General features: G+C 38.8%; 2 protein-coding genes across 2 annotated transcripts in view; both read left to right on the forward strand.

Annotated features, from left to right (window-relative positions):
* The window catches only part of LOC137172573 (scavenger receptor cysteine-rich type 1 protein M130-like), a 40,113-nt gene that overhangs the window by 4,793 nt on the left and 15,780 nt on the right, over positions 1-19,540 (forward strand). The window lies entirely within an intron of this gene.
* LOC137172149 (uncharacterized) lies at positions 89-2,956 on the forward strand. The gene is made up of 4 exons (XM_067576437.1): positions 89-360; positions 568-897; positions 1,720-1,802; positions 1,923-2,956. Exons 1-4 carry the CDS (start codon positions 204-206, stop codon positions 2,040-2,042), a joined length of 690 nt encoding a protein of 229 aa, XP_067432538.1. The 5' UTR covers positions 89-203; the 3' UTR covers positions 2,043-2,956.

The following is a 19,540-nucleotide window of genomic DNA, read 5'->3' on the forward strand; positions in this document are numbered from 1 at the left end:
AGCTTTGATTTGGCTTCATTTCTATTCTAATGAAACTCACTTTATTCTTTTACTGATGACTCTCTTGTTTCTGTTCAGAGCCTGTCAAGTTGGTGGGAGGAGCCAGTTGCTGTGCAGGTACACTGGAGGTGAAACGAACGGAGTGGAGACCAGTGCAGTGGTCTGATTGGACCCTGAAGGAAGCAGCTGCAGTGTGTGGAGATATGGACTGTGGCTCTGCTGTTTCAATAGGAAGGACAAATAATTCCTTAGAGGAATCTGTATGGTGGATCAGATCTAACTGTGTTCAGTCTGGATATGCCCTGAGGGAATGTGCATCATCAAGTTCCTCTTCCTCCATCGTCGAGCTCATCTGCTCAGGTAAGTCCATCAGTGACATCATCGATGACAGTAATATTTTCCTTCCTCTGTCACAGTGATAGTCGGTGGTTTCCATTGGACTGAACTGTAAACTTATCCAGGATGATGGCATCCTAAAGGGTAGAGAAGTTAGCTTGTTCCTGGAGGCTCATTGCTTCAAACCCCCATAAAATGCTGGTTCAGCCAATTTTCTCTCTGTGTTTACAGACCTGCTGGTTCAGCCAATCATCTCTATGTCTTCTACCATGGACGGGGTCTCCGAGGTCCAGCAGCAGGGGTTTCAGGTGCATCGGGGCTCCGACTTCACCATCAGCTGCTCCATCCAGCCTCAGTACCCAGGAGGCTCCTTCCAGCTCACCTTCACCTCCTCCAACACAACATACAGCTACACCCAGCCAGCTGTCAATCACTCTGCTGACTTCCTGTTTCCTGCTGCAGACCCCGCCCACCAAGGAAACTACAGCTGTGTTTATGACGTCTATATTTTTTCTCATAACTTCTCCTCTGAGAGCCGTCTGCTGTCTCTCACTGTCACAGGTAAGCTGAAGCAGAGTGTGAAGCTCAGTGGAACTGAGACATCACACTGACTTTGTTTCCATGTTTGTAAAACATGATAAAAAGTCATCAGGCAGCAGGACCAACCCAGCGACCTACAGAGAGCTGAGACAGAATCTGATGAAGGAACTGTAAACTGTTTCCTTCCCGGCTTCTTTAATGTTATTGAACCATAACAACTGTGTTGTAGTGAAAAGTAAAAGACAGCAAACGAGTCAGTGAAGCCACAATAATGGTACGAAACAGAGTAGATACAGAAGAGTTAAGTCAAAGGAAACTTCACTTGTTTGAGATTCTTCGAGACATCTCACCTCTCATCCTAAAAGTCTTCGTTGGGTCTGAGTGACTGGTGGGGAGTAATCCCTGTAGTTCGTTTACACTTGAAGAGTCATTAACATATGGGATGTTAAAGATAAAATATACTAACTCAACATAAAATAGTTTATTTTTCGCCCTGTACACATAATCACTTAGCTTCTTGTTGGCATATGATGTTAATACAGGTGATGTTTCCAACAATACATGTATGAAGTTTAAAAACAGCTTTTTCTTGCCCAAGATTAATTTATTTGTTTCTGCTTGGATTAGAAAATGCTGGTCCTCCTTAATTGTAATGTTAGAGGTAAGACTCAAAGAAGAACAAGAAAAAGTTGAAAAAAACAGATATAGGACCAGAATATAGTACAAAACACAAAACAATGGTCCAGTTTGCTTTTCTAGCACATGCCATGTTTCTGTTGGATGGGAGTTGTTGTACTCATGATGTCATGTGATCTAATGTGATGACTGAATGTTTCTCATCAGATCCAACAGTTTTTATCATCAGACTGGTCGTCCTGCCGGTGACTCTGCTGTTGTTCATCATTGCCATCTATTTCATCCTGAAGGTACTGAACACATATTTGTTGTTTAGAGGACTGGTTGAAATGAAGCATTCAGCCTGTTTATATTGAACTGCAGAGAGGAGTAATGCAGTAACTTAGATCTGTGTTGTCATGTCTCTCCAGGCCAGCAGGGGGCAGAAGTCAGGCCCACAGGAGAACACTGAGCTGGATTCTTATAACCTCGGTGTTTCCAGAGCTGAAGGAGAGCCGGCTGAAGAGGAAGGAGCTCAGGGAGCAGAGTAGGACCTCCAAGGAGTCACACAAACATCCATCTGCTCAGTGGAGGATTTTATATTTTTTACACAAACGTTCCCTTTAAAGTAGCACTTAAATCACTGCAGAAAAGGTTTCATCTCTTTTTCCAGCCTCATGTGATAAACCAACCAGCTTTTTGCAGCCCATATCTCAAGGAGTGACGTCATATTGGACAATTCTGCACCTCATGATTTATGAGTTACCAGTGCTTCACTTGGTGTGGAATGATCAACAGCTTATATTCATGTTTGCAAGCTTTAGATATAGATATAGACATATAACATGTATAACAGACATTGCTGATTCATTTAGTTGACTTTATGACTCTTCTCTACATGTGCTACTTTTACACTTGTTTAACAACTGTTAATCAGAAGATAGTCTCACTTTAAAATACTGAACAAACAGTTTTGCAAATGTTTTACCAGGAAGGAAACGCATTCAACTCATTTGTTAGAATTACAGGATAAACACAATGAGTTCAACGCAGATTGTAAACTTAACTTTTGTTTGTCTACAAAAAACTCCAATCAGTCGACTCAGGAAAAACAAACCTCACACACATCTGCAAAACTGTCACAAAATACTCGATTTTCTGTATATACTTTTATTTTGTCATTATTAATCTCTCACGTCAACAATTATAACTTTTTTACTTTAATGTTTTATGGTCAAGAAATCATTTTCATAAAATACATCCAGTTTTTCTTCACTGCCTTTTATATACTTGAGTGTTTGAGGATAAAAATTGTGTTATTCAGCTGACGTGTAATTTTCTCTTTTTTATATTTGTTCTTTGAGTTAACGAAATTCAATAAATCAAACATTTATTGAGTCAGATCAAATGTTTCATCTTTTAGCACCACTTTCTGATCAGTCACTGTTTATAAAGGATTTATAAGCATTAATTAATGGTTAATAATTCACTTACTGATCATTTATATATAAGTTATAAGCCATTATTATGGATAACTTCTGGGTTGCAAGTAGGAAGCTGACATGAAAATTCTTTCTGACTCCTAATTAAGTCTCAACATGACATGAACGCTCAAGCTTTCATCCAGAGTCAATGTCAATGTTTATGAAAGTCAGTGTTTATGAAATAAAATCTAATAAAGATAAAATAAAACCAAAAAAAGAGAAAAAAAAACAAACTTCAAATTTCACATCTTCATTATAACATCTTAAAATCACATACAAAAAAACCCAACAAAAATATATATAACGTAAATGAGGTCTCAACACATTTCACATATATGATACAAACTGATTCATCTTCATTGACCTGACAACAAGAATGAATAAAACTGGAAAAACATCAGTGCAAAGTATTTTCATTTCATTTGAGCAGTAATCTTTGACTTTATGTTTCAAACACTCTGCCTGATGTGTGTAATCAGAACAGTTCAAACATTTGTTGTCAAAGGTTCATTATCACCACAGAGCACTGAGGTTGTGATCAGAGGCGACTCTGAAAACCCTCCCTGTTGGTGCGTTTAAGGACACTCTGACGTCTGCATTGCACTGATGGTCTCTGTTGTTACACAGAATCAAATCAAGAAAAACATTAAAAAAATGTGTTGCTGTGGACCAGATAATGTGACTTTGATCATTTCTTGCATTAAAAAAGCTCTAATATTAAATGTTACAGTGTTTCTGAGCACAACAGACAGATGTGAAAACATTCTGCTCAAAACTGTTTTACTACACTGCAATAATGCAACTAATAAAAGAAAAATGGGATAAAACAAGGTGTGGTGTCACTGGTGAATCTGCACACTTAGTGTTAATTAAAAAATAGTGAATAGTGAATATAAAGGCTTTTGGATAGTCTAAAGGTTTTAGATTCCAGATTTTTTTTATTGAGAAAAAAATAATTTTCCAAAATTATACTGAAATTAATATTGCACAATTATGAATAATTGCCAACAATACTTTGCCTCACACGGGGCACCATTTTGTTGGGCCTGTGACTTCACACACCGAAAGTCATTATATTTAGTTATATAGTTTCATCTATTAACCTTATTGATCATGAGGATCTGGTGGTTTTCCACCTTAGTTAAAGAATCCAGATGATTTTTTTACGTTATGGTCGATACTTCATATGTTTAATCAGGTCAGTATCTGAACACAAACTGGACTCAAAATCTTAACATTTACCTAAAAACATTTTGTATTTCTGCAGTTATATCCCTGATCGTGTGCAGAAGGCTGTCAAACAGCTCGTAAATTATTTAAATAATCAGACAGGTTGGACGTCAGCAGTTTGATCAGAGTCCTCTTTTAACAGGAAATGTGTTGATGTAAAGGTACATAAATCAGGGTGAAAATAATTGTATATTGATCACTTTTATATTTTAAGAATTATTTTGTGTGAAACCTAGTGTGTTTTATCCCTGACAGCAACATGACTGCAGGGTGCATCTCTCAGTCAGTCCACCTGTAGTTTTGAGTGAAATATCTCAACAACTATTAAACAAATTGCCACCAAATGTGGTTCAAACATTCATGTTTTCCTCAAAATAAATCATAATAAGTTTGTTTCATCTAGCGCCATCATCTGGTCAAAACTCTAATTTGTCCAACACTTTTTTGTGAAAACTGGTATAAAACAAGAACAATGAGCTTGTTAACAATATGGATGGTAGAAAATCTGAATTTTGGGGGAAATAACCAGAAGCACATTTTTTAAAGCCTCGTATTGGTTGGTTTCAAATCTTAAGTATCTCATTATATCGTTAAATATTCATCCCCACAAGAACACACATGATCATTAAAAAACAGAAATACAGAAATCTCATGTGAATGAACCAAAAGTGTTCCATCTGTGTTCATGTAGGAAGCGTTACTCAGAGTAAGAAGCTGGAGGTTCTTGTTAAAGTAGCATATACTGTCATACTCTGCAGTGATGACTCACAGTGACAGAGTAGGTCTGTAGAGCTTCTCCATCCTCGTCGTAGGTTGTACGTGCTCAGCAGCTTCCCCCTCTCCTGACTCTCATCATCCAGACCCTAAATAACCCAAACGGAGAAAAAGTTCAGATTTTAACAGAAACTGAACATCCAAGCTGAAACTGACGCTTAAACATGGATATCTATATTCCAAATATATGCACATGTCCACTAAAAAGCAATTTGACTTGTGTTTCATGTACATGTTGCTGTTTTTGGACTCGGATCAGAACCATTTTTGGTCAGGGACACAACATCACTGTCCAACAAATGTTTGCTGGGTTAGATTTACTGAGTCAGTTACAGCAATACCTGACTGAGAGTTTAAGTTACATCTCTTTCTGAAACTGAAAACCCAGAGTTTCCCTCATCTCAGGGTGAAGAAATTCAGAGTTTGCACTAAACCTGCTTCCTGGAAAACACCCCAGAAAAGACACCCAGCTTGGTGTCTGAGGGCCTGATTGCTGTTTAACCCTCCTTCAGATAGAAAGTTGCTCCTCAAACCCAAATGAACAGACCCCTCCTGTAGGTTTGGGGCTGTTCTAGAGGGGATCTGACCTGCAACAGGCCAGAAACCTCCTACGGGCCTGGAGGCCTGAAGCAGGAGAGAAAAAGGATGGGGGAGGAGAGAAAGGGGAGTATGGACAGACAAACAAACAAACTATAAAATAAATCATAAATAAAAGATTTTTTAAATCTGTCTCGACCCATACTAGTTTCACCCTGTCGCATCTTCATCCCTCAGACCCCCCTCCCCACCTGACACACACACACACATGCATCTAGTATTAAGCCAATATTTTGTTTGTATTTATTATTTTTCCTTCTTGTTGTTTTGTTTGTACTGTCCCGTGTCATATGTGTTTTTGTGTTAATCACTTATGTTGCACTCAATAAAAAGAACAGTAAATAAAATTTAAAAAAACAGAAAACACACAAACAACTCTGCAGCAGTCACTGCTGTATGTCGCAATAACTGCTGTGATGTTGCCACGGTAACAGCAGTATAATCTCAGCTGCTCATCAGTGAGTTTATCCTCAGACTCGCTGATTGGTCCATCTCACTGTCAATCAATATATTAATAGCTCTGATCCTTACAAGCCAAATGAGCTGTCATGATTGGTTGCGTGTTGTCATGGCGATCCAAACCACATGTGAGCATCAAGTTTTAGTTGGTTGGTCCAACCTTTCTAAATGGAAGCCCCCCCATCCCCAGTGCAAATAACAGGCTGGAGTGTGTATGAATGAGAGGTGCGTTGGATAAACGTCCTTCATTTACTTTAGCTGTCAGTCACATGATGAAGCCGCTCAGAGTCATTTCAGCCTGCAGCGTCCTGTCAGAAAGCACATGAAGCTGATAAGGAGATAAAGGATTCAGAGGAAACACCACATCTGATTAATATAAAAAGACACGATGAGTCCAACAGACGAGCAGAGAGAGACGACACAGAGACGGAGACGGACGTCTACCTGGACATGGATCACCTGCTGATGCTGTTGCTGCTGCTGTGGAGCTCAGGTAAGACTCTGCTGTAATGTAAAAATACTGAGTTCAAGTCAAACAGCAGCTTTGAAAACTGCAGTAAAAGTCAACATGGTCAGTAAAATGTAGTGAAGTGTGTTCAGTAAAAGTTCTGATACTTGCTGTAATGAGTTTTATCACTTTAACTTCTAATAACAAACCAATAATTCATGTGTTCATCATCTAATAATGAAAATTCAAAGCATATAAATGTAAAATCCTGCTGACGTCTTCAGGCTGTGTTTGTGGGTCACGTGACCGTCACCTTGCAGGGACTGTGGGTATATTAAGAAGAACAGGGAGGGACTTTGAAGGCAGTTTGATTGACAGGCCAGCTCCTCATTTGTGAGGAGGTTCTTTTTTGGACTTTTCTCATTTAATAAGTGACTTTTTATTATTCTACCTCTGTGTTCATTATCAGATGGGTGACTGTGGATTGTTGGAGCTGTTTATTTAGGATGTTTGGATTTTACATTATTTGATGTGTTTTAATCATTTGATGTGTTATTTTGTTGCTGTAATCTGACATAAAAGAGCTTCCATATAACAGTGTAGGCCAGTAAACATTTACATGAAAGCATCAGGAGCTACAGGAAAGTTATATGTGTACTTATACATACATACTGATGCACATATACAAAATACACATCACACAGTTTCTCCTGGAAGACATTCACAGTGTTGCACTCTGATGGTGACATGAAACCTGACAGACGTAGTTGACAAGTGAAGTTCAAGCCACTTTCACACCTGCACACACCTGACCAATCACTGCTTTAAGTGGGTGAGACTGTCTGTTACAGACAACTCTTTATGAGCCACTCTGTTGTTTTTTTTCCACCTTTATTTATTCAGGAGGGTTTCACTGAGAGCAATGCTGTCTGTTTCAGGAACACACTGATCACATTCACACAGTTGCACATTCACACCTGGAAGCTGTCCAGTCCAGCAGAATTTATGTCCCCACAACATGAGGAACACAAGTACACACACACACACACACACACACACACACACACACACACATTGTCACTTTTAGGGACATTACATAGACATTAATTTCCTGGAGACATACCATACCTAACCTTTTTTAAGACTTTTTTTGTTCCTTTTAACCCTGTAAGGTCCACTGTTGCAATATTACAACAATCACTTTTAGCTGTCCTAAAACCATTTAATTTCTGCATCAGAGGCCTACAACAACATCTGAGAGGTGAAAAAAAAGTTTGCTCATTTTTTTCTATATTTAGGCTTTACAGGGTTAATAATAAAAACTATTGACATGACATTTAAAAACAAACAAAACATGTTTTAATCCTCTCAAATGTTCCTTTAAATCAGCTGCAAACTTCCTCAATGACAGAAAACAATTTGTTTTAATGGGAACAAAATGAAGTTGAGAGGTTTTTCTGTGACAGGAAAGTGTTTAAGGACAAACTGATTAGCATCTGATGTGAGATTACAGAGTACACTTCTGTTACCATGGCAATGCAAGAGCATTTCTTGTCACATATAGGACTGACTGTTGCGAAACACTTTTTAAATTTTTTTCTTCTATCAAATATACGTGTTTGAGCCGCTTCCTGTAACTCTGTCAAACTTTTTCTCACACTTAACCCCTAAAAGTTTCCACTTGTCATTGCTTAAAGATTGTTAAAACAATCAAAATCCTTTAAACAGAGTCTTCATTTTAAGATTTAATGATTTATGTTATGGGAACTTGAGTTTTTTTCCACAAAAGGGAAGTGAGTCCCCACAATGTGACTGTGAAGATTTATATCCTCACAATGTGAGGAATATAAGCACGCATGCACACAGCAGCACATCATGATGCTGATATGCAATAGGGAGAGATGTGTGTTTGGATATCAGTAGGAAAAACCTTTGTTTTCATTTCCATAGCAATGTGGCTGAGGTCTTACATCTGGGACACACTGGATGCGTGAGCAGCGCGTGTGTGTCGTGGAACCTCTTGTTTTTCATTTCGGCGCCCATATTAACAGATTAGAGCAGCCACACAGCCCGCGTGAGCAGAGCGTGTCACGCGCATGTCACGTGCTGCTGCTGCAGTGCGTCATCTTGAGATTCGGGGCGTGATGCGCGCGGTTCTCAGCAAAGTTAGACAGGGAAAATGATCATTTGATAGTCATATTGACATCATAGCAGCAACATTACATCTTTCACTATGGTTTCAAATGTTTGTATCTGTGCAATGTGTCACAGACATGAAGTGTCACCACTGCGCGTCAGCCTGTGCGTACACACTGGGGCAGGGAGCCTCTCTGGTGGGGAACACCAGCCATTGAACCAATTGAAAAACGGAGATTCTTTTCTCGACTCCTGTTTGCTTTCTGTGATATTAGTTCAAACCGGGACTTCTGCCTGTTGTTTCACCTGCTTCCAGACGGAGATTTGGTGTTGTTGTTTTCCTTATTTGTTGTCAGTTTCCCTCCTGACAGTTAGTTTGGAGGTTTGCTTGTTGGAGTGTGTTTGGCTGGTTTGGGGAACTTGTTGTTGTCTGGAGGAATTTTCTTCACTTGGAGTAGTGACAGTGGGGGTTTAACTGGCAGAATGATCAGTATAATCAATAAAAAAAACCCTTCCTGTGTGAGGAGTGTATGTGGCTGACACAGAAGTAGCACCGACCAGACCCCACCATGCCTGTCAGAGAAAAAGCTGCTTTCACCTCACATAATTCATTCATTTCTCCCTCATCCTTCTGCTGATCTAACAACAGGTGACACTTTCTGAAACTGCATATCAGGCTAAACTCAAAGCCCCGCCCACTGTTTAGCAGTCCAATCAAATGCAAAGGATTTGATTTAAACCCCTCTTGTAACTGTACACCACTCAAATATTCACTGGGATATACATCACATACAGAAGCTTAAGATGGTCTAACTTCATTTCATGGGGCCTTTAATATCTGAGATCTGTGAACATGGTGACATCACTAAAAAGACGTCTGATAGGTCAAAAACATGAGCAGTCAGATGATCAGACAGGAAACAAACCAACATGTTAGTTTTCCTTTAACTCTGTATGAAGCGTTTGTTGAGCTTGTGTTCATGTGTTCATCTCATCTGCTGCTCTTCAAAGAAGCAGAAAGTAGAAGCAGTGAGGTCAAGAAAAAAGGTCTTAAAGTTTCAGGCTGACCAGGCAAAGAGAGACGTTTGTTGTTCCATCATTTTTTTTTCTGTTGTTGTCTTTTTACGAGGATTATTTCACCCAAAAATAATACCTCAGTAGTATACCTGCAGTCTACCTTTACACAATCTGCAGGAATGTGAAGGAAACATGTAATATCTATAAAAATGTCATGTTTCATCCAGCTCTCTTTATTCATAGAAAATAAACTTTATTGTATTTATAATTCATATTGTATGATGAAAATATTGGTTTTACTGTGTCTTCCACTGTAAAATTAAATTGAAACAGGTATAATAAATGTACATTTTAATACATTTACACATAGCGCAACAAAAATAAAATCACATGAATTCCACTTGATTTAACAGCTCAGGTGAAAGTTACTGCTACTCTGCTAAACTAAGCTAAGCTAAGCTACCTTTAGCAGTAGTTTAACTGTCTTATTTGTCTCCATCATGTTTGGATTTAGCTGGAATAACAAACTCATTTACCAAGATCTTGGTCCAAAGTTTACATATTATTTTACAGATAACAGCTCATGGGGAAAAAGTAACTTCATTTAGCTTTAGCTAAGACTAGCCATGGCTATATCAGCAGCTAGCTTAACTTGACAATGCTCTACAGTGTATATTGTGTAGTTCTGTGTAGTTCAGTCTAGTTGAAAGAGATTCTGGTTGGTTTTCCTCCTTAGTTCATTTCATTTGGGCAGATCTGAACACAGCACACGACCTCAGACCAAAATAACTTCACAGAGATCCTTTAGAGGAAGTGGTCTTAGTGTGTTTGTGGTGGAAACATGATGTGGCCTCCATCTGACCAATTACACGGCTTCAAGTTTGAGCTAAATGGCTCCCGTAACCAGGACCGCTTTGCATGCTGGGATGTTGATGAGTGAAATCAACAAGGTCCAACCTGCACTAACAATCAAGTACATTGTCTTCTTGGTATTTGGGCAGATCGGAGCTTCTTCGGGACCTTCTTCCTGTGTTTAAGTTCTCGCTCCCGCCCCAGACACATCTGACCAATGAGAAGAGAGAACATTCTCACCTGGCTTTTAATGATGATTTTCAGTTCGCTTAGATTTCTTTCTGTGTGTAAAGAAACAGAAATAAGTTTATCATGACATCCATTGATTCAGACCATAACAAACACCTTTTCTTAAGATGTCTAGCTTGCTGTCTGTCTCTTTTAGAGCCTCCAGATGTCCAGAAACAGCTCTGTGTTTGTTCAGTTCACAGCTCTGCTCCAATCTAAATGTGAAATTTCTGATTTTCTCTCCAGGACTCCAGGCTGAAGATAAACACCAATCAACAGGTAAAAAGAGAGAAAGAGAAAATAGGCGCCTCCTTTGGAGGTGTTCAGGCTCATCCAAATGGTAGCCTTAGTCTTGCTTCAATATTTGGTCTCTTGTGTCCTATATCCCACAATCCTCTGTTTTCCTCCAGGTTCTCAGTGTGAAAGCACAGCCAAGGCTGACATCGTGCTGTTGGTTGACGAATCCTCAAGCATCAGCCCTGAAAACTTTGCAATCATTAAGTCCTTTCTAAATCAAACAGTCAGCAACTTCAACATCGGCCCTGACAAAGTCCAGATCGGTAATATTTTTACTACTCCTGGTACTATTACTACTACTGCTTGTGTATAAAGTACTCAAAATACTAAAATCTTTACAGCACGTTGTGAAACACACACAGGTCCCGTATTATAAATTAGCAAAAGAGCAGTAAAATGGGACATGATAACCAGAGTAGTCAAAGGTAATGGCTGATGTGAGGATAAAAGGACCATACCAGTGGTTTTACATGTTTAAGCTAAATAACTGCTGTCTGCATACAGCCTCCATTACTGCCAGTTATTTCCCAAAACATGCAGACATATTTTAGCTTTTGTATTAATTTGCAGAATTCTTAAAATGTTCAAAATGAAATGTTCAGGTGATACACCTACCTTAAAATTCAGTGCATCATCTACAGAAACACACATTTATAACTCATAGTAATTATGATTCAGCTTGTAAAACAATCTTTTATCCAGACACTGATTTCCATGGTGGAGATATACTGTACATTCCTTCTGTGTAGGTCCGTGTTGGATCAGTTAGCAGGACAGATGTTCTGACTGAACAGACTCTGTGAAGCACACCGCATTTCTGAACAAAACATTCTAGCTAGGAGGGATGCACAACTTTGTCATGTTGGTTCATCCACAGCATCAACTTTCTACAGTCGTTCTGTAGAAAGAGGAATTGTCTTCTTGTTGGAGCTCAAGACATTTTCTTGTCCTTTCTTCCTTTCTAACTCATTTTAGTTTATTAACTAGAATGTAAACTAACAAAAGCCCTCACCTTCTCCTTCCTACTCTGCTTTTATATGTCACCAGACTAGATGTCAGCGATAAAAATGGAGGAATTACAACGTTAAACTGTATTAAAAACTCAACTGACTTCTGTGTGACAACATTTAGCTCGCTTTAAACAGTGCAGGTGGTGACTGTCTGACACGTTTTTACTGTAGGTTTATGCGCTCACTGCTGAACGTTCAGTACCATCAACCTTCATACTAGACTCGACTCAACCTGATTGGACTCAGCTGTTGCTGATACTGATATCAGCTCTCATACATACTTGCTGCCCTCAATACTTCCTGTACATGCTGAACTGCTGCCCGTATGCCGAAGAATACCGAAGAGACACTCGGGGGCTTCAGGCTTCACCAGATTGGTTCATGAGTCATATCGTGGAAATTGTCTGAAACACAAAACACACATATGAAATAATACACAAAATACTGCTGGGTTGAAGATTAAAAAATATTGTACAATAAGAAGACAGAACACACAAAGATTTACATCAGTTCATTTCAGCGAGCAAAAAGCAAACCCCATTCTATTATAGTTGGAGAAGGAACAAAGAAATTATCTTTGATTGGTCAAATCATACAAACTTCAGTTATGTATGTATGTTAACTAAGAGCCACATCACCTAAAGACACAAATCAGGGAAGATATGTGGCCTTTGACCCCTTAATATGTCCTGTTTACTCCAAGACACAGAGTTTTACCTTCTTGGGGATGAAACAGGATAGAGAAGGCCAGTGGTCCCCTCAGCAATAACAAAAGAACATGTTTGTCCAAAAGGTCACAGAGAAAATGTATTGATCTCACTTCACATTTGTATTTTAAAATGATAAGCCAATCCTTTGGTCTTTCATTACTTTTACTGTCAGACAGTAGACTCAGGGGTTATTAACCTGTTAGCCTGTTAGTCCTACTGGAATGGTCCTTTAAGTCCTTTGCTCCCTCTATGCATATGCAAATTAGCACAGGAATGAGTGTGCATGAGACATGTGATGTGATAATAACAATAATAATACTAATAAACCAATGCATCTGATCAAGAACACTCAGTGCAAATTATCATTCTCATACTCATTATTATCATTGTTATTCTCATTATCATTTCAAAACAAAAGCTGGATCAGCGTGTCAGTTTTACACATTTCTGTGTTTTCTGCAGGTCTGGTTCAGTACAGTGACGACCCAAAGACGGAGTGGCAGCTGAACACCCACCAGACCAAACAATCCCTGCTGGAGGCCATAGCTACCATGCCATACAGAGGAGGAGGAACCAACACAGGTGATTTAACAGCACACTGTCTGATCCACACCAGCTTTACACTGTGAGGGACTGAGGCAGAGACTCTGATTAGATCCAAATATATTTACTTTCTGTATTTAGGTCTGTCAGCGGTGGAAAGTGAATATATAAGTATTTATAGTATAGAATATATTGTATGTATGGAGCAATTTGTGAATGAAATTCACTCTCTTGATCAAGAAAACTGTATCTGCTAACAAATAACATTTTCAGAACAGAGACTTCAGATAAAGTTAATAAAAATACTGATTCTCATACTGATTCCAGAAACAGTAGAGTTAGAGTAGAAATTAGATGAGCAATGATGGTAATTTGTATTATTGTTACTATCATAATATTAATAATAATTGTAATACTATTATGATTATATATATATATATATATATATATATATATATATATATATTATAATTATTACATTACTACACAGTATCATGCTATGATATTATAAATAAAACATTGCTGAATGTGTTATCGTGATAGTGATTATAATAATTATAATAATACAATAACAACATTAAAAATCATAATGATTTGAGCGTCTCACAATAGAATTTGAAGCTCTGTGATTGGATGTTTCTGACTGAAATGCATTTTGGGAGTCATAGTAAACTTTCTCTCTCAGTTTTTATGTCTACACGCTTCTAGATTTGACTTTTTATCAAAGAAACAGATATTTTTAACAAGGTTGTGGAAGTGCTCCAACTGTCAGTCACCTAACAGTCATTGCAACAGTCAGCTTTTCAACTCTGCACCTTTTAAATCCTCTTTATTACTGTCATACAGGAAAAGCTCTGAAACACATCCTCCATAACAACTTTAAACCCAATGTGGGAATGCGTGCAGACTCCCACAAAATTGCTATCCTGATTACTGATGGAGAGTCTCAGGACGACGTATCCCTCGCCTCGCAGCACCTGAAAGATGCTGGCATTGAGGTCTACGCTATTGGTATAGTGGCTGTTTTACTATGTTCCAAGTTTCAGGCCACTTAATCTGTAAAGTATCTGAGTTTTGACTTGTGTTTCACTGAATTAAATCCACTTTTCTTGTGGAAACCAAATGTACTCACAAGTCCACAGGATGCAGGGAAAATACTGAATGAAAATTTATTTGAACCTGCATTAAGCCTGATCTATTACTGACTGATGTTGTATTCCAAACTTTAACACACATTATTACCAGCTATCACATGTATACATGGTATACATGTTATGCACAGTCAAAAACTTGGTTCAATCTGGTCTTATTTGCTGATTCCTCTACAGCACCAGTCAAAGGTTTGGATACACTTTCTCATTCAAGTAAGTAGGAAGGTGTGTCCAAACGTTTGACTGGTGCTGTACATCTTATCGCATTTTTTTCTTTGGGGGGTGGGGGGGGGGTGGAATGTGCTTTAAAAACGACCTTAAATTTTGCATTTTCCACTGTCTAAAATAATAAAAATATGTGTTCCTGCAGTCCAGCACCCAAGAACAGAATAATAGCAGTTTTATACATAAGCTTAGCAAAGTCCACCCATAATACTCTTCAAAATGTACTTAAACTGTATATAAGCTTTACATCAACAGTAGCATGAATGTAAATACTGTTGGCATGTAATTACAACAGAAATTATTTACAAAATACCAATATGTGCCTCAGTGGTTCTTACAACTGGTGATTGACTTTGTTGGTTTGAATAGCAAGGAAGCAGCACAGCCTCAGAAAGGTTTGTAAAGTGAAGATAAACTTTGAAATAATCTGCAACTATGAAACTACATTACTTTACCACAAAAGTAAAAGTGACATTAATATGAATTTAACATGATATTTCATGTTTGTCACAATGAAAATGTTAGCTAGAAAGACCTTTAAAATATATAATGACTACATTCGTTGTTAATATCAGTTAAGTTATTAAATCAAATTAAGCATGTTTCAAGACATTGAAAGTTACTTTTAATAGTGAGCTACAACAAACTAAAACCAGCGGCAACCCACAAAGTCAAGCTAAAAACACAAGGTATGCTTCGGCAGATGGCCAGCGATGTTGTAAAATATGATTTCTAGTTAATTGGATTTAAAATGCACAACCATCAGCATGCCCTGACAGTTCAGTTTAAAGAGCAGAAAGCAACATGAAACAACTTTTTTTTAAATTCTACCAACCAAATATTTTTCTTTGTTTTGGGTTTCATTTTTTAAGGCCCAGTTTTAACAGTATTTTTTTCTTCCAGGTATAAACAATGCAAAAGAGGATGAGCTGAGGGACATCGCCTCTTATCCTGTTGAAAACCACGTGTACATGCTCAATGACTTCTCATCCCTCCTGTACATCATTGACGACTTCACCAGCAACCTCTGTAACAGTATCAATGGCAGCTTAGGTAGGCAAAGAGTCCATCATAATCAAACAGCGATATGTGTTAGCACCACACTGATCTGCTGGTATCAGAATCAATCTTAAGACATCAAGTTTTAAAAGTTGTTAGGCATCACCTAAATATGGATTGTTACAGTTAGATATCAAGTTGTCTTATAGCAGGGAAATACTGTTTATTGGTCTATAGCATAAGTAAATATGCCTTAAACTGGGATCTCACTTCAGGTGTTGATGGAGGAAAGGTACAAGATGTTTTGATACTTCACAAAGTGTAGGAGACCCTGGTCTCTCATTGTCAGTCTGTTGGGACTGCAGCATTCAATGTGCCCTGTCCACCTCTGAGGTATACTGGGAGAATTTGTGTCCCAAAATTTATACCAGCACCCTGTCCACAAATTCCATCATTTGCTGGCCAGTTTTGTTTGATACTGGTACTTCAAAAATTTACATATTGCCGCGGCATGAGCAGTTCAACAAGGAGTCCACTTTGGCTTTCAAAAAATCATTATCTTCTTGCAACTGGCACACTTTGGATTCAAGCTGGTTTAGTGTGTTGCTGTAAGATGACACCATTTCCTCAGTGATGTCAAAGTGAGGGGCATCAGCTTCAACTTTTGTCTTTGACAGCATTCAAGCCCAGTTATATAGGCCATAGTGTTGTCCTCATTTCTTCAGCCAGCACTATGCAGGATTTTCCTGCTCAACTTGTAGGGAGGATACCATCAGCATTTCCCCTGTGGTCACCACAGCATGCCCCCCTCTTTGGATGGGTTTCCTTGTTGGATCTTTGAATTGTTAGTCTTACCCTTTCCTGACTTTTCTACAGAGGAACAAGCAATGCTTTAAAAATGAAAAATCGATGTTATTCATAGCTAAATGTGTACTTTGTGTATAGTAGCTAAGGAGCTACTCCCCTTGTGTCAGCTCAGCTCAAAGCCATACCGGAAATCTATGTTTCCACCAGCTTGTGTGGTATAGAGCCATAGGCTATGGCGAGGTCAAGCAAGTGTGACTTTGTGTACACTCACTCAGTAAGTTCTACTAGATCCTCCAGGATATCCTCTATACAAGATTGTACCATTTTGTCACACTGCATTTGGGCAGTCAGCTTTCTGTGTGAAAGCCACCACTCAGTGGAATGCCCTACCTGATGATATGAAGAACTGTAGTTCTATCAGTGCATTCAAGGCCAAATTAAAAAATCAACTAAAGATGAATCAGCTGTGTGACCACTGAGCCTAGTTTACATTATTAATTTTTAATTGACATTGTGGGTGCTGTTGTGTGTAGCTTTGTATTTTGTATAGTGTGTTCTGTTTTTTTTTGTTTGTTTGTTTGATTGTTTTTGTTTGTTTGTTTGCTTTGTACTGCTTGTTGTTGTGCTGTTGTATGTTTTGATTGTGGGGGACCACGGATGCAAATTAGCTTCAAGCTAACTCCGGTGCAGTGCATCATTTATGTTTAAAACTGCACACTGTCCCAATCAATAAATCAAATCAAATCAAATCAAATGAAGCAGATAGATCTCTGTGACCTTCCTACACCTCTCTGATCAGCTGAGTAACCACTCCTGTATGCTCAATGCACCCTGGGACCTTCAGGACTCCACTTTCTGAACTGAGGTGTTGAAGTAGGAGTTCTTCTGAGTCGTTGAGCAACAATACTTAAAGTTATCAGTATTGTTATAAGTTCACTGCTGAGGTCTGAGATCGCCTTGAGGATCTTCCACAGGCATTGCAGGAGCCTCGGGCACGTCTTGTAGAGCTTGTAGGGCACTCCTCTAGGGCCTGGGGCTGAGCTTGTTCTAGCAGCCCCAGTGACATCCTGGATCTCCCTCAAGATTTGCTCCATAGTTTTAAACTAGATGGTGGATGTCTAGCTTTACTTGACAATGCACTTTAACAGTGTTTTCAGACAGCTGTGTAATTCAATCTGGCTGAAAGAAATTCTGGTTGGTTTTCCTCCGTGGTTCAATCCGTTTGAGCAGACCTGAACACAGCAAAAGTCCTCAGACCAAAATAACTGCACAGAGACCCTTTAGAGGAAGTGGTCTTAGTGTGTTTGTGGTGGAAACGTGATGTGGCCTCCATCTGACAACTACAAGGCTTCAAGTTTGAGCTAAATGGCTCCCGTAGCCAGGAGCGCTTTGCATGCTGGGATGTTGATGAGTGAAATCAACAAGGTCCGACCTGAACTAACAAACAAGTACATTGTCTTCTTGGTATTTGGGCAGATCGGAGCTTCTTCAGGACCTTCTTCCTGTGTTCACGTTCTCACACCTGCCTCAGACACATCTGACCAATGAGAAGAGAGAACATTCTCACCTGGCTTTTAGAGATGATTTTTGGTTCACTTAGATTTCTTTCTGTGTGTAAAGAAACAGAACAAAGTTTACAAACTCATCCATTGATTCAGACCAGAACAAACACCTTTTCTTAAGATGTCTAGCTTGCTGTCTGTCTCTTCTAGAGCCTCCAGATGTCCAGAAACAGCTCTGTGTTTGTTCAGTTCACAGCTCTGCTCCAATCTAAATGTGAAATTTCTGATTTTCTCTCCAGGACTCCTGGCTGAAGGTAAACACCAATCAACAGATAAAAAGAGAGAATAGGCGCCTCCTTTGGAGGTGTTCAGGCTCATCCAACTGGTAGGAAACTTCAGTGCAGAACACGCTGGAGGGATTATATGTATCTCATCTGGTCTGGGAACACCTCTGGATCCCCCAGGAGGACCAGCACCTAGATAAGCAGCTGAGAATGGATGAAGTTTGGTTCATGTCCAAATAGTCTCAAAACTAATCACACAGCTGTACTTTTTGTATATTAATATTATACCTGCTAAACGTCAGCATGTTAGCATTTAGCTCAAAACACCACTATATACAGTCTCACAGTGCTGTTAGCATGACTGTAGACTTTCAGGATGTGTCCGAAATCCCTCCCTCTTTCACTCATTCACTACTCACTAATACACACAGTTTATTCAATAGTGAGCAGAAATTACAGATTTTTTCGTCATTTTTTTCATCACATTTTTACATCATCACTGTCTGCTGTGGAGTCGCACACCGCTAATTTTGGTGTCTATAAAATGCAATGCATGACATTGTGGGATTGTTTGCAGGAAGTAGTGATCACAACATGAACATTACTTTTTTGATCCATTGTGGAACATTTGAGGCTCTACATATTGGACAAATTTGCACTTTGAAGTAAATAGGGAGTGATTTCAGACACAGCCTTAGTCTTGCTTCAATATTTGGTCTCTTGTGTCTTATATCCCACAATCCTCTGTTTTCCTCCAGGTTCTCAGTGTGAAAGCACAGCCAAGGCTGACATCGTGCTGTTAGTCGATGATTCTGGGAGCATCAGCTCTAAAGATTATGAAAACATTAAGTCCTTTCTAACTCAAATAATCAGCAACTTCGATATCGGCCCTGACAAAGTCCAGATTGGTAATATTTTTACTACTACAACTATTAACACTACTGATCCTGGTACTATTACTACTACTGCTTGTGTATAAAGTACTCAAAATACTAAAATCTTTACAGCACGTTGTGAAACACACACAGGTCCCGTATTATAAATCGGACATGATAACCAGAGTAGTCAAGGTTATGGCTGATGTGAGGATAAAAGGACCATACCAGTGGTTTTACATGTTTAAGCTAAATAACTGCTGTCTGCATACAGCCTCCATTACTGCCAGTTATTTCCCAAAACATGCAGACATATTTTAGCTTTTGTATTAACTTGCAGAATTCTCAAAATGTTCAAAATGAAATGTTCAGGTTATACACCTACCTTAAAATTCAGTGCTTCATCTACTGAAACACACAT

The sequence above is a fragment of the Thunnus thynnus genome, chromosome 20 (genome assembly GCF_963924715.1).
Source record: "Thunnus thynnus chromosome 20, fThuThy2.1, whole genome shotgun sequence".
NCBI lineage: Eukaryota > Metazoa > Chordata > Actinopteri > Scombriformes > Scombridae > Thunnus > Thunnus thynnus.